This window comes from Microtus ochrogaster, linkage group LG9, assembly GCF_000317375.1.
Source record: "Microtus ochrogaster isolate Prairie Vole_2 linkage group LG9, MicOch1.0, whole genome shotgun sequence".
In the NCBI taxonomy this organism is placed as follows: Eukaryota; Metazoa; Chordata; class Mammalia; order Rodentia; family Cricetidae; genus Microtus; species Microtus ochrogaster.
Window position 1 is genome coordinate 25,438,283 of NC_022034.1, and position 15,507 is coordinate 25,453,789.

Genomic DNA, 15,507 nt, shown 5'->3' on the forward strand with positions numbered 1-15,507 from the left:
AAAAAAAAAAAAAAAAAAAAAAACAACAAGATAAGGGCAACAAAAGCGCCTGAGCTGGCTTGAGGTTGTTTCTTTAAATGTTTTTATTAGCAGCTTTCAGTGTGGTAGGCAGTCTGTTCCCGGAAGTCTCAGTCCTCCGGTCCCAAGGTCACTTCTGCTAGTCAGAGGAGAGTGTAATGACTGCCCTCAGCCTGCTGTGAGTTCTCCTGTGCAAAGTCCAGCGAACCTTCCCTGGTCTCCAAGGCTCACCCCGCCTCAGAGCCTCTGGCAAGCCCTAATGGAACAGCTTCTCTCTCAGGGAAATTCTGCAAGTAAGCTTGGAAGTGCTTGCTCAGTGGAGTTTGAACCCGAGTTGACTGGTTCTCCCCAAACCAAGGTTCCACTAAGCAAAACAGCCTTATGGTAATTTGCATACATTTGGGCAGTAGATGAAGAAATTCTTGAGTTTACAGATATTTCTAAAGATCTGTGATTTTAAACACACACATAACTACTCTTTGGGGGCCAGCAAGAAGATGGCTCAGCTCCTAAAGGTGCCTGCCACCCGGCTGAAGGCCTGAACTTGATGCCAGGGATCTACATGGTAGAAAACGGAGAACAGACTCCTGCCTGGGTGTCTGCTGAGCTGTGCATGGGTACCATGGCAACACACCATAGAAAAAAACAAACGCAAAAATTTAAATTATTCCCTAGAGAGCAAAAGAAATACCCCAAGGATCTGTAATTAAAAGTATCTGATCCAAATTGGATTTCAGGATCCTCCCAACTATAAATGTATCTATTTATTTATTATGGCCCCCCAAAATATTCATGCTATATGTCTCTAGGACTTTTCAACCTTATCAGTAACCCAAACTGTACTTTTTTTTAAAGAACAAAATAATTCAGGACTGGAGTTCAGATCCCCAGAACCTACCTACCAGTCAAGTGGGTGTGGCAGACCCCCTAGAACCCCAGTGCTTAGCGACAGAGACAGGGAACTCCTGGAGCAAGTTGGCTAGCCATACTACCCACAAAGTCCAGGTGGGAGAAACCCTGCCTCGATACAGAAGGTGGAGAGTGACCTATGAGGGTGCGTGGTTTTGGGCTCGGTCCTCCACACACATGCGCCTGCAACTGGGCGACATACTTGGTGTCCACCTTGGGCCTTCACAAGCACACACACATGTGTACTGCACACACAAGTCCACAGACACACATACATATTTTTAAAAAAAAATCCAGCTGGGCGGTGGTGGCGCACGCCTTTAATCCCAGTACTTGGGAGGCAGAGGCCAGCAGATCTCTGTGAGTTCAAGGCCAGCCTGGTCTACAACAGTGAATTTCGGGACAGGCTCCAAAGCTCCAGAGAAATCCTGTCTTGAAAAAACAAAACAAAACAAAAACAAAACAAAAAAAATTAAAGCAAAATCCAGCCTGATGTAGTGGGGCTTGTCTATAATCTCAGCATCTAGGAGGTGGCGGCAGGAGAATCAGGATTCCATGGCCAGGCTGGGCTCCATGAGACCACGTCTCAAAAAAACCAAGCCCAAATCCAGTCAGTTGGTGACTAGCTAGTCTTGATTACTCAGGAGCTGTGGCGGCGTTTATTAATTACTCAGGCTGCTCACTCGCCCTTCCTCTGTTCCTTGTCTGCTATTTGTCTTCTTCCAGGGACCCAGCACCTTCATTACATCCCATCCGTCCCTGCCTCGGAGATGCCCCCTGGACGCTGTCCCTGTCCCAGCTGCACTGCCATTTATCACTGCCCTTTGTTTGTGCTCTGTCATCCAGGTTTCAATTTATTTTGAATTCAGTTTATGATTAAAATTTAATGAGATCCAATCAAGGGCTTTTTTTTTTTTTTTTCAAATCAAGATGCCTCTGCAGTCGGCACCCTCCATTGTAATGGCACGAGGGAAAGTCGCTCAGGCTTCCTCCTGTGGGGCCCGGGTGAACACCGGAGGTGTGCATACCCATGCCTCTCCAGGTCAAGATGCCGCTGCGGTCTCAGAGCGCCCTCCATTGCAATGGCACCAGAGAAAGATGCCCAGGCTTCCTCCTTCACTGATGCGCTCCCACGCCTCTGCAGGTCAAGGTGACCGCTCTTAAACCGACTTAGAACGGAGTTGCTAGCAGTTCCCACTTAGGCTGCCCGCCCTCTCAAATAAATAGAGCCTCAATGCAGACGGCTCAGCCCGCGGGCTCTGGGCTGAACTGCTACTGGCCATAGGACCTTGAGGAAGTTCTTTAACCTTCCTGTACCTCAGTTTCCCCATTATAAAACAGAGCCAACAATAGCCCCTATCAACTCAGGCCACAGTGAGAACTAAATGAGTATTTTTATACTGTGTAAAAACATCCTTGTAACGACTTATGCATTCAGTAAGTATTAATAGGAACAGGGAAGAGAGGGCACTGTTTCTTAACTAGAGCCATTTTATTAGGTTTGCATTTTGCTACATCAGCATAGTCTTTATCAGCTCTTAGGCCAACGGTAGGTAGCCCATGAGGTCTTTCTATACTAGCCTAGTGCTAAGAAGCATTTTTATATTAATTTTTTTTTTGATTTTTAGTTGTGTGTGGGAGGCATGATATGTGCATGTGAGTATGGCTGTTTGTGGTGGGCAGAGGCACCAGGTCCCTCTGGAACTCGTTATAGGTTGTTCTACGCCATCCGTGGATGCTGTGTTCCCAGTGGATGCTGGGTACAGAACGCAGGCCCTCTGCATGAGCAGTATACATGCTCAACCATGGAGCCATCTCTCCAGCCCCCAGCTTTGTGTTTAACAAACCCCACACAGTGAGGCACGAGGGTAAGAGTCTTGCTGGGCAAGCATGAGGGCCTGAGTTCAAATCCCCAGGAAAAAGATGTACATGGCTGTGCAGGCCCTTAACCCAGTGCTGGGGATCAGACGTGGGTGGATCCTAGGACCTCACCTGCCAGTCAGCCTAGGTTCAGTGAGAGACCCTGCCTCAGGGGAATAAGAAACTTCTCTCTCTCTCTCTCTCTCTCTCTCTCTCTCTCTTTTCTCTCTCACACACACACACACTGGAATACAAGAAAGAGACACCATATGAACCATAAACCAGAAAGGATGTGCTATTTGGTCCTTTGTAGGGAAAATGTGCCAAGCACGGATCTCAATGGTTTGTTTCCACCATTCTCTCTGCTGGGAGACAGATCCTTAGGCAGGTTTGCCTTCACCAATCTCCCATGTGGCTTTCGCAAAGCTCTTTAATGTGTATCATGGAGGAACAGCTGAATGGGACTCTCACTCTGCTTGTGGCCCAGGACCAGGTAAGCTGCCATGAATCAAATGTGGAGTCCTCTCGTGTACACTCGCTGGTTACACAGCTACGGTCCTCATACACTAGGATCGGATGACACTCTTTGTAGCTGGTACACCTGTGCGGGACAGCATCTAGAAACACTATTCCAAAGCCAGTCTCTCGCTGGGACAAAAATAACTTGAGAATTGGATGTGGACCAGGCTCGGCATTGGGCATGCTATACTTTTTAGCCTTGTATCACCCCTATGGGATAGAGTTGCTAGTCCCTCCTTTTTGTAGATTAGAAAAATGACACCTAGAGAAGTAACTTTGTCATGGTCATGACATTTAATTACACAGCTGGTAGGGAAGCAATCACAATCCAGATGTCTGCATCCAGAAGGAGTTAAGTTCTGAGCATAGCTCACACCTGAGAAATACGTGTTGATTCAGGGCAAAACCACCTGTAAGTCAGAGCTACGGCGAACTGTGAGCATGACCACGGCCTTAGGTCTGTTAACTTGTGTCCTGGGGGAGCCTTGGGTTTCAAACAGCAAGGGGGGGGGAAGGAAGCCGTCTGATGGAATGCAAGAGGTGACCAGAGGGACCAAGGTCCTGGTGAGATCACAGCGGTCTGTGGAGACCAATGAGCCTCCTTTCTAGGACTCTGGTGAGTGAAGGTGCGTGATGGTACAGCAGGGAAGATCGGAGCCGAGTGGCAGGGCTGTGTGCAGAGAAAGGCGGCAGGAAGGAGCGTGAGCAATTCCGGAAAGAGAACCAAGGGCACACATCCTGGGTGGGGAGTGTCTTGACTGCAAAGCTGGTCCTGCTGGGGGCTGGAAGAGAGTAGACGCAGCCTCGGACCTGGGAGGGGAAGAGGAAAGCCAGAGGTTTGGGGAGAGATGGAGAAACTGACAGAGGAGAATGAAGAGGGCTGGAGAGATGGCTCAGTGATCAGAGGCTGCTGCCCTTAGAGAGGACCCAGTCAGTTCAGAGTACCTACATGGCAGCTCTCCATCGCCTGTAACTCAAGTTCCAGGGGATCCAGTGTCCTCTTCTGACCTTCCAGGGTACCAGGCACAGATGTGGTGCCAAACATATAGGCAGGCAAAACACTCATACACATAAAAAAGAAAACAGCTCCTACACACACACACACACACACACACACACACACACACACACACACACACACTCAGGAAGCAGAGGCTACATCAAGGCCAACCTGGTCTATGTGTAGTTCCAGGGCAGTCACGGATATGACTGGCACACAGTGATACCCTCTCTCACAAAAAGAAAAAAGAACAGGGAATCCAAACACAAGAGCTGGAAACACAGCAATTGCAGTTCTCGGCCCGAAGTGGGTGAGCGAGACTTCCATGAGGAAGACTGCTGTCTCTGGAGCTGGAACAGAGGGGCTAATGGTTCCTGACTGTGGCCGTTCACTGTGGGGGCCATTCACTCTGGCAGTTGTTCGGAACCTAGCCTCCGTTTGCAGCTCAGCCAGCCAATAGGCACTCTGTTTTGTCTTTTGTATTCTGGGGAGTTCACGGGCTCCTGGAGGTGGACTGGGAGTCATGGTTGGCATTGGTTCTTAATTGTTGTGAACACCAAGTCAATGGTATTCTAACAAAGAGTCCGGTAGACAGATACACACTCGGTACACATTAGGAAAGGCTCAGGCCATTCTGGAAAGTAAATCCCCCTGCTCCCTGCCCAGAGATAACCATTATTCTAGTTTCTAGGAGATGACACACACGTACAGTCTTACATCACAGCCAGCCATGTGACTCTTTTATTTTTTTTTAAACTAATACATTCGGAGATGTTTCCACTTCATTTCGCATGGCACTTCCCCATTATTTGTGAAAAGACAGCGTATTCATTGTCCAGATACACAATGCATTTTAAACCCAGAGCCATTTTGTCTCGAGTCTTTGCTGCATCCCTTGTCTTTACAGACTTCGTTTGGCATGATGTGCACACTTCTGTGCAGAGGGAATTCTTTTTTTTTAAATTTTTTTTGTTTTTTTCGTTTTTTTCATTTTTTTAAAATTTATTTATTTATTAAAGATTTCTGTCTCTTCCCCGCCACCGCCTCCCATTTCCTTCCACCTCCCCCAATTAGCCCCCCCCCCTCAGCCCGAAAAGCAATCAGGGTTCCCTGACCTGTGGGAAGTCCAAGGAACCCCCACCTCCATCCAGGTCTAGCAAGTTGAGCATCCAAACTGCCTAGGCTCCCACAAAGCCAGTGCGTGCAGTAGGATCAGAAACCCATTGCCATTGTTCTTGAGTTCTCAGTAGTCCTCATTGTCCGCTATGTTCAGAGAGTCCAGTTTTATCCCAAGCTTTTCCAGACCCAGGCCAGCTGGCCTTGGTGAGTTCCCAGTAGAACATCCCCATTGTCTCAGTGTGTGGGTGCACCCCTCGCGGTCCTGAGTTCCTTGATCGTGCTCTCTCTCCTTCTGCTCCTGATTTGTGCAAAACTGCTCTATCAAGGGCACAGACTCACAATTCTGATAGTTCTTTTTTCCTCCTGCTAGAGCAAGGGAGAATCTGCTCGCCTGAGGCATGGAGGCTCCGCCCTACCATAGTCTCTAAGCAGAGCCTGGCATCTGCCCTGAGAATTCCAGGAGTCCCAGCCATAACCCCACCCACCAGGTTTGCTCCTAGCCTCTCCCTTCCCGCAGAGAGGGCCACAGTGTGGCAGGCATGCTCTTATTCTCCAGGTATGACAAGCCTGTGCTTCATAGTCTTTTGGAGCTGTCCCAGCAATGCAGGCTCCAGGGCTACCACACGCTGACATCCAGGTCTTCTGTCCACTCAGAGGTCAGAGGCTTTCTCCAAAGTCATGGCTAGCTGAGCAGGGACTTTCTACATCAGCCCGGACTTGCCTTGTGTCAGGGACTGGAGTACAGGCCACAACAGGGTGAGAGTCACATGAACAGAACACGGAGCGAGCCTAGAAAAAAACAAGAAAAGTGGGAATGGTTAGCAGTGGAGAAATACTGGGCTGTTTTTAAGGAATAATATTTTTACAATGTCTTACTACAGTGAAAACTGCATCTTTGATTAACCCCTCTACCCTATGTGCAGCTGCTCCCTGTGACTGCCAGGGAGAGGGCTGAACACTTCTGACCAGGGCTAGAGCTGGGAGGTTCCAGGTCTACAAATGCCAACCCTGCCAGGGAACCATCCAGCTGCAAGTACTGCCGTACAGTAGACAGCGACCATTTATTCAGTCAGCACACCCTTACTGAGCGTCTACCAGTGCCGGGTGTGGTTCTAGGTGTTGGTCAGGGCTGTGGGTAGTGGACTGACAAGCCACGGTGTGGTGAATTATATTTTGGAAGCAAACAGGATAATGTTTACATTATCTATCTCGGTGGAATATGTAAGATGGCAATGATTGCTAAAGAGGATGGGAAAACAGAGAGGGCGTGGAAGGGAGGGAGACTGGAAACACTTTACCAAGCGAGTCCAGGGGGACCTCACTGAGAAGGCGACAATTGAGGAGAAAGGAAGGGAGCCATGCGGGTATTCTGAGAGAGAACGAGGGCAAAGGCCCTGGGGTAGGTCCTGCTGCGTGTCTGCGTGTTTTCTCTCTGTGTCAGATGGAGAGACACAGGAGGCATAGGCTGTCCGTGTCTTTAGGAATACTTCTGATGAGCTTTCACTGTCTCCTCATTCTTTCTTTCATGCTGCACTACCCGTAGACATTAGAAAAGCAAAACAGTTGTAATTGAGCTTGTGCCTTCGGGGTGGGCCACTAACACGGAGTAAGGGCTTGCTGTCTGTGTATATTTGCTGGTGACTCACTTCAAACCTCGGGGTCCATTCTCATTTTGTAGTGATTACTGATGCTACAGTGTTACTGTGAGGGTTGTCATTGCCATGACAGGTTTGTTTCCTACACCTGAGGGGCCATGTGCCCCTTTACAGACCAGTTTTAAGGCACGTGAGATGGCCACACTTGTCACCTGTGATTTTAGCCTCCCTGTAGCCCCTGGCAGACCTCTGAGCTAGAAAAGTCAAATCCGAAACTTTGCTTTGGGTACGAAGTTACTTCTCAGAAATCCACATTTGAAAACCCGCGGAGATTAGGAGCCTTTGCACCCGAAGTGTTTGCAGTTTGAGCAAGGGATGTGAATCACATGACAAGAGCTGGCAGAATGTGATCCTTTTGCTAGCTGGCTCGCTGTCCACCCTCCTCACCCTCTCACTTACCGCGGGCTCAGGGAGGAGAGCAGGAGCTCAAAAAGCCTCGGCCACCGGAGAGACGACTTCTGCTTCCCAGCAGGCTGAGCTGAAGCGCATGCTACACAGTGTATCCCATTTTGTAGATGCAGACAAACTGTAAGGATAAGAGGAAATGATTTTAAAATAGTAAAATGGCGGGCTACTTTTTTATCTTTTGGTAGGTTCTTAGTCATTTTCAAAAGCTCAAACCAAGTTAGAGGGCGGGATCTCTTCCAAGGGATGTATACAACAGCCTGGGAAGGGACGGCTGAGGGCAGCTGAGAGCTGAGGCTGCCTCCCGTGTGCCAGGAAGAGCACAGGATTGCAACAGCAAGGGAGCAAGAGCAATGTTTTATTCCTCAGCCTAAGCGGTTCTCCTGCCTCAGCCTTTGTAAAAATTGCAACTATAGTCATGTGCTAACATGCCTGGTTTTCTGTAGACAGTTAAGCGCATTGGACAGGGACCAAAGCTCTACCTTAGTAGTAGATGTTTGTCTACTCTGGAAAGCCCTGGGTTCCACCTAGAAGCAAACTGTTGGCCTGCTCTGTGAAAGGGGAACATTGCCATGCAGGCTGCCCTCTCTTATTGGAGTGGGCACACGGTGTAAAAGACTGGAAACGCCTACTCTCCAAAGCTGTCTTAGAACAATAATTTATCTATGTACTCTGTGACGTTAGGCGCACTAGGCTCTCTGTAAACGGGGGTGGCTGAAAGGCTGCATGGATCCAAAGTTGGAATTTAAACTCCACACACAGCCTTTTTCTCTCTAGTATTTGAAGTGTGCTGTGTAGAGAGGCCCTCTGAAGTATGAACCACCGGGATTTCTGACACTTACTCACTCGCTCTTACAACACTTGCTCTGCAGCGTCCTGTGAACCCCCTAGTGTCCCAACAGCACCCCATCTCCCAGGCTTTCCTCTGTTTGCCCTACAGCTGGGCATCCAGCAACCAGCTAATGATTAGACAGACAAGGGAAGCTCCTCCTCCTCCCCATTGTGTTAGGTCGATTTCTAGAGATACAAGCAGTATTGCTGGGATCGTGGGCTCTGCTCTGGGGGCCAAGGGTAGTTGAACAAGCCTTTAGTCATGGCTTCCTTCATTACAGGCCCAGTGCCCGGAGGTAAATACATCCTCCAAACGACCCAAGTTGTTAAGTGGAAAATGTCACCATGACCTGTTTTTAAGCTTGTGCTTTCTTTTTCTAAGAAACGTATTTAGTGTTATTAGGTTTATTTAGTGTTATTAAGCAATAGCCAACTGGAGTAAAAAATAAATAAAGTGTAAGTTCAAAAGGTAAAACTCTCATTGCACTTCTGACCGCCCTCAGTGCGGGTCTGTGTACATCACGCAGTTACACCCATAAAGAAGGGTTTGCACACACCGGCACACACAGCTACTCCTCTTTCCAGACACAGTGTCCTGCTTCTCACTTTTAAAAAAAAAAAAAAAAAAAAAAACAACAAACAACAGTACGTCCTGGAGATTGTTCCCCATCCGTTCCTGGGATTATTTGCATCCTGCATACCAAACACACAAGGCAGCCCACTTTCTGATAATCTCTCTCTTCTCAGTAAGCGGCAGTTGCTTTTCAGCCGTGGTTTCCCCTTGCTGGTAAGCAGTTTCTACCACACAATGACTTCTGGTCATATTTCTTCAATTGCCTTCCAGATAAAATATCTTAATACACATTAGTGCCTTTGCCTGGAATGGCTGAGTACACCACTCGCTGTGACTGGGGCCCCGCAGACAGCGGTGTCACACGACTGTTAATTTAAACCACATCCTGAACCAGGTCCTTTAAGGTCAGAAGATGCTCTATCTTCTGAGACTGGCTTGCTTTCTCTTGTTCCAGAAACTAGAATGAGCCGAAGCATTCCTGTGGAGGTTGATGAATCAGAACCATTCCCGAGTCAATTGCTGAAACCAATCCCAGAATATTCCCTGGAAGAGGAATTGGAACCACCTGCTCCAAATACAAGGAACATGGCACCCAGCAGCTTGTCAGCACGCCAAGCCTCTCGCCATGCTTCAGGAGACCGTTGTCAGGCTCGCCCTCCTCCCCTGAAACTTGCCCATCACCACCCCGTGTCACAACAGGTCACTGACCTGCGCACTAAAGTCCTGGAGGAGACTGATGCCAGTTTCTTTAGAAGGCACCCTGATCCTGGCAAGGGATTCTGCTCATGCTCATCCGAAGCCAGTGAGCCTGAGTCAGAGTCTGTGCTTGGCACCCTCCCTCCTGAGCACCGGTTTTCACTTCTGGAAAAACGCAATAGACGGCTGGGAGCTCAGCTTTCGGCAACCTCTCCCGACACTGGCCATGACTCAGACACGTCGGACCCAAGTTTGCCTAATGCTCTGGCTGCCTCCTCCAGTGGTGGCCAAGAGACAGTATCTCGGCCCCGACTCCACAGGAACAGAACAGCCCCAGATGTGCCCACGATAGACACCGGGTATGATTCCCAGCCCCAAGACGTCCTGGGCATCAGGCAGCTGGAAAGGCCACTGCCCCTCACCTCCACATGTTACCTGCAAGACCTCCCTGGGCCTCTGAGGTCCCAGGAGTTCCCTCAGTGTGAACTTCAGAGGTATCCAGCATGTGCACAGAGGCCTCCTCTCAATCCGTCCCCACAGGCTCCATGGAACTATCAGTATCATTGTCCCGGAGGGCCCTATCACCAGGCGCCATGTAAGTGATCTTTATCGCTTCTGGGCTTCTGAACAACACTGCCCATGTCCGAAGACTGGCAGTAAGGGAGAGTGTTCTCTGGGGCACGGTATTTCAGCATGCAGTTGGCTTGCCAGGGGGCCTTAGTAGGATGCATTTTCTTGGCCAAGACCCATCTCACTTAAATCTCCCTCTAGGAAGCTTTCAGGACAAAGCGGATCCCCCTGTTGAGCAATTAAAATCTGCTTTGAGGCAGAGAAGCCGCTGATGATTGCTAGAAAATTCATTTGTCCTAGTTTTTGGGGCTTCTTTCTGGGTTCTTCCTTTCCCTGTCCCCTTCCCATCAGAGTTGGCTGAGAAAGTGGGCGGGACCAGGTGCCTGGTGGGTGCCAACCACAGCACAGGTGTGGTGGATTTCTTAAGTCTGAGTCACTACAACTGAACTTTGATAGGCAGGTTTAGTTCTCAGAAGTCTCCCGGTTAGTTTTAAAAGCTGTTGAAATTCTACTTACCTGCACGTAAAGATACTTTTTCTGCTAATAGCAGTATGAGGGGAGTTTCCTTCAAACAAAATATGCCCAAAAGTTGAAAAGGGGATATTTCCTTTACCCAAATAGAATTCCCTATTAGGATTTTGCTACATTTACTTCACTGGGTTTTTTTTTATCCTTTGCAAATATACCTAATATAAAATACTTTCCAATGACACTGAGTGTACTTCCAGCATCGCTTAGAATGTTGAATTGGACTTGTGAGATGGCTTAGTGATTAAGGGTACTTGCTGTCAAGCCTGAAACCTGAGTTCCATCCCTGGGGCCCACATGATGGATGGAGAGCCATCTTGCAAACTGTCTTCTGGCTTCCACATGTGCACTGTGGCACCCAAAAGAGCATGTACACACGCGCACGCACGCACACGCAAATGTAAAATCTAGATAAAGTGCTCAAAGGCTGAACTGTATTTCATTAGATATATTGATGAGTTATCATTAACTTGTTCTCTGTTCTCAGACATTTAAAGTTTTTTCTGGTCTAATAACCAATTCTATGACAAGCATTATTTTTATCTGCATTTCTGATTAACCCCTTAGATAAAGGTGCAGAGGTGTGAACACTTAGTCAAAGACCTTGCAAGTCCCAAGCAGACAGGAGATTGCTCCATCATGATAGCAAAACAAGCTCTGACTCTGATAATGAGAGTCCAGGAAGATCTTCCCACTGGAAAGTTTTTCCTGTTGAAGCCTTTGGAGGTAAGCATTGCCCCCTTGGGCAGCCTCCTTTTAAGGCAGACATGTCCCAATGGGGACACTTCGTCTCTCATGCCTAAGCGCTGGCTTTCTTTCAGCAGCTCACCCTCCCCTTGTTCTCTGTATGTCTTCCATTGAAGGGGGTTGGAAGGGAGTGTTTGATCTCAAAAGTGCAGAGACGAAGAGAGACAGACAGGAGAGAACTTGGGGTGGACATGGGAGTAATTCACAAAGCACCAAAGTGCATATGAGACCTAGCTTAAGAAAGGCCACAAATGGTGCTGGAGAAATGGCTCAGTGGTTAAAAACATTTGCTGCTCTTGGAGAGGACCCGAATTCAGTTCTCACAGGCTCCAGCTCCAGGGAAATCCGATACTCTTGTTTCCAAGGTGCCTGCATTCACATACATGTGTATTCAGCACATGCACACACACACACATGATTAAAAAAGTAACAATATATTTTATGTAATTATGGATGCAAAAATAAAACCCCTGCACATGCTTACTGCTAGTGGGTAAAAGACAATGAACACTTCATACACTTTTGATAGGAATGGAAATCGGAAGGCAATTTCATTACCAAAAATGTGAGTTCTCCCTTTTGGATAGTAGTCTTACTTTTAGTAGTGTGTCCCATAGAAACATCAAACAAGCAAAAATACACACAAACAGCATATTTATTAAAACACTGAGGGCTGGGGAGATGGCTCAGCAGTTAAGAGTTTGTGCTGCCCTTGCAGAGGACCTGAGTTCAATTCCCACTACCCATATCAGGCAGCTCACAAATGCCTACAACTGCTGCTGCAGGGAGATCTGATGCCTCTGGCTTCTGTGGGCACCTGCCCTCAAGTGCATAAACCCACACACTGACATATTATTTTATTTTTTTTAAAAAAAGCTATTAAAAGGAAAAAAAATTCAAAACACAAAAACAAACACTGTTGGTGGCTGGAGAGATCAGGAGTATCAGAGTTTGGATCCCAGCACCCACATAACAAACTGGGCATCCTGCAAACGCCTGCTCCAAAGGATCTGATGCTCTTTTCTGACCTCTGTGTGCGCACACATGCATGTACACACAAATAAGTAATATATTTATAAAACATTGCATGAAAGTAAAAAAGCAAACCACTGTCTATTAATAAGGGGCCAGAGCAGCAGAGCTGATGCCTGATTTAAGAGTGTAACTTCAGGATGGTAAGAAATGATGGACTGGGTAGAGACTGGAGGAGCCACAGTGCATGGCCAGCCACAGAGCTCGAAGTGAACAGCACATCAGTTATAGGGCGCTCTGCTGCGAAGGTAATCATGCTGAGGGGCTTAGGTACAGTAAATACATTTTGACCTGACTTTCTCAGTTTATAATGAGTGTATTGAGACATAGCTTAACATAGGTTGAAGAGCAACCGCATGTCAGGATTTATTTATGTAGTGGTCTACTTGGTCCTCGTTGTGTAACACAAAACAGTGTACATATTCTGACATAAAAAGGATTAAGGCAGAAAGCAGGATACAGAGTTGATCCCATACATGTTTACTCAAAAGGAAACTATGTTCATACCCACCCTTAGAAGTCCCGAAAGATTGCACCACCCATTAACATGAGAGAATGTAAGGATTAAGAGGGGACAGGTGTAGTTTTAATTGTAATCTTATATACTTTTGCTAATTTTTAAATAGCAAACCATTCCTGTAATTAAAAGATAAATGAAAGTCAAAGGGGACAAAAAAAATGCGTAAAACCTGAGCTTGCCTAGTTCATGATGCATCTCCTTGACCCTTGCTCCCGAAAGCCCTAATCCCAGGGAAGGTATCAGGATGGCCCAGTGCTTAAGGTTTTCTGCAGGATACTGCAGCCCTGGAATATTAATGATGTTCCTAGCAGCAAGGACTCCTGGGAGGTTGCTGTGAGGACTAAATGAGATAATGCATTAAAGGCTACAGGAAAAGTGGCTGGCTGCTAGCAAGGCCTCAGCACTAGCTGCTTTTGGTTTTCCTGTGATTGGAAATGGATCCTGCACGCAGCCCAGCCCTGTAGAGGAAGCCTTCACCCTCAGATCCCTCTGGCTGGCGTGGATTTTAACCATTCAGGACAGGTATATGCAGAGTGTCATGTCAGGGCTATAACTGCACTTAATTGCCAACAAAACCACTTCAAAAGAGCTGTCCACCTGAGGGAGGCTGTGGGGTGGAAACCATGGCTACGTGGTTCTCCTCGGCTTTAGGAGAGCATTACTTCCTTGCCTGTTAATGAATATATAAATAAATAATGATCATCATGCTAATGGTGTGTCTTTGCAGTTTGCAAATTAAAGCAAAAGTAACATTACTGGTCACCCTTTTCATATAAAAACAAAAATCCAAAGGCAATGAAAACAAGCAATGAAATAGCCTACAGTTTTCTTTACCACAGCTCCAGAAGTTGGCTTCTGTTGTTTAAGAACCCTTCCACTGAAGGTCTCCAGATGAAACTTGTGATGAAACAAGCGAATCAAGGCCACAATACAAATTTATTTGGGCAGGGCTGGAGCGGTGGCTCAGAAGTTAGTTAAGAACACTGCTCATACAGAGGACCCGGGTTCAATTCCCAGCACCACATGGCAACTCACAACTGTCTGTAACTCCATTATATGGGATCTGGCTCCCTTACATGGACATACCTGCAGGCAAAACACTAAGCCACATAAAATAATAAATAAATAAAAGAAAAATGTTTGGGCAAAAGAAGGGACTAAATCTAATGAGCCCTTATGCTTTATACAATTTTTGTTTTCCTTATTAAGGAGGCGGAATAGGACATGTGGGTAAATGTTCCCAGGCACGTGTGATTGTTTGTATGCTAGAATGCATGTACAATTAAGGCAAGGAAAAATAAACCAGATGGAAGCAATGATAAAGGAAGGAGTTGCCTTGCAGGAGCCCCAGCTGCTTACAGCTGTGGGAGTTCTTCTAACAATTTATGTTGGCCATTTTGTTTCCTGGCTAAACCGATTGCATTTTATCATGATGTTTCTTGACAACTTGAAAATCAGATTTTATTTTCTCCCTCATAAGCTCTCTTACTACCATTCTTAATAAGGAAGAAAAATGTTGACTGTTTTCCCTGATACATGGAAAACCTTGTTTAGGGCTTGGTTTACAATTCCAAGTGGTAAGAGCCCTGTGACATGCAGACCGTCTGTACTGAGGCCAAGCGGCTCACGAGACTGACAAACAGCATGCAGCGCTGGGTGCTCATTTAAGACTCTGCAAGATTTTCATTCTTGCTGTTTTCATGTTGTGCTCAGTGCTGAGGAGTTACTGCGCTAGCAAGTCATCTGTCTATCACATCACCCACCTTCCATCTCCTAGAGGAAACGCTCTTGATGGAATTTTAGGCACAGGAGACAAGTCTGTGGGAAGCTATTTTTGAGCAGCGATTCTCAAGTAGGTGGCTGCTGATCTGTATGCCTCCCCTTCGCACGCAGACTAGTGTGGGTTTGTGTTGAAAAACAGACACCTCCAGACGCACACATCTCTCTGTCTCTATTTATCTTGAGCTGCAGAAGGGAACTGTATCGTATTCATCTTTGTTCACTGTGTGCCTGGAGTAGAGGGTCTCTAAATATTTGTTGAGTGAACAAAAAGAAGATTCTACCTTCTGGGGAAGAGAGAGACCTCTAAGCATTGGTAGAGCTTTCTGTGACATCAAGTATTTGAAAGGCTATCTTTAATGGTATGGTGGGAAGAGAAAGAAGGGAGGAGAATGAACTTCTTAGGAAAATTTGCCATGTTGTTTGCTGGGCACTGCATAGATAGTACAAGACATGAGGTAAGCAGACAGAAAATAAGTAGAAACAGGAACAGGCACACAACATGACAAAAGCATATATGCTATAAAGGAAATAGCCAGGGTTGGAACGAATATTACTAGGCAGGCAGGCAGGCAGGCAGGCAGACTGGGTCTCATGGAACAGACAGTTGAACTGAAAGCTAAAGAAAGAGAGGCAAGGAGACTGATGTTACTAAGGTGCCACAAACAAGGCAGCGGGCCAGAGGAGGTGGGGCAGAGAGAGTGGCAGGCCAGGGAAGGCAGGAGCAAGGCCATGGTAAGGAATC

The 15,507-nt window shown here is 47.0% G+C and overlaps 1 protein-coding gene across 3 annotated transcripts in view; it reads left to right on the top strand.

The window, feature by feature from the left end:
- Window positions 1–15,507, top strand: part of Traf3ip2 (TRAF3 interacting protein 2) — a 43,260-nt gene that overhangs the window by 4,255 nt on the left and 23,498 nt on the right. The window contains exon 2 of one of the 3 annotated variants that reach the window (XM_005363539.3): window positions 9,345–10,181. The exons of 1 other annotated variant lie outside the window; for it this stretch is intronic. In XM_005363539.3, the coding sequence (XP_005363596.1) occupies window positions 9,353–10,181 (829 nt within the window). In that variant the 5' untranslated portion in view covers window positions 9,345–9,352. Of the gene's footprint in view, window positions 1–8,930; window positions 10,182–15,507 lie in introns of those variants that run through there. One more of the 3 variants, XM_026787334.1, reaches the window with a different exon arrangement.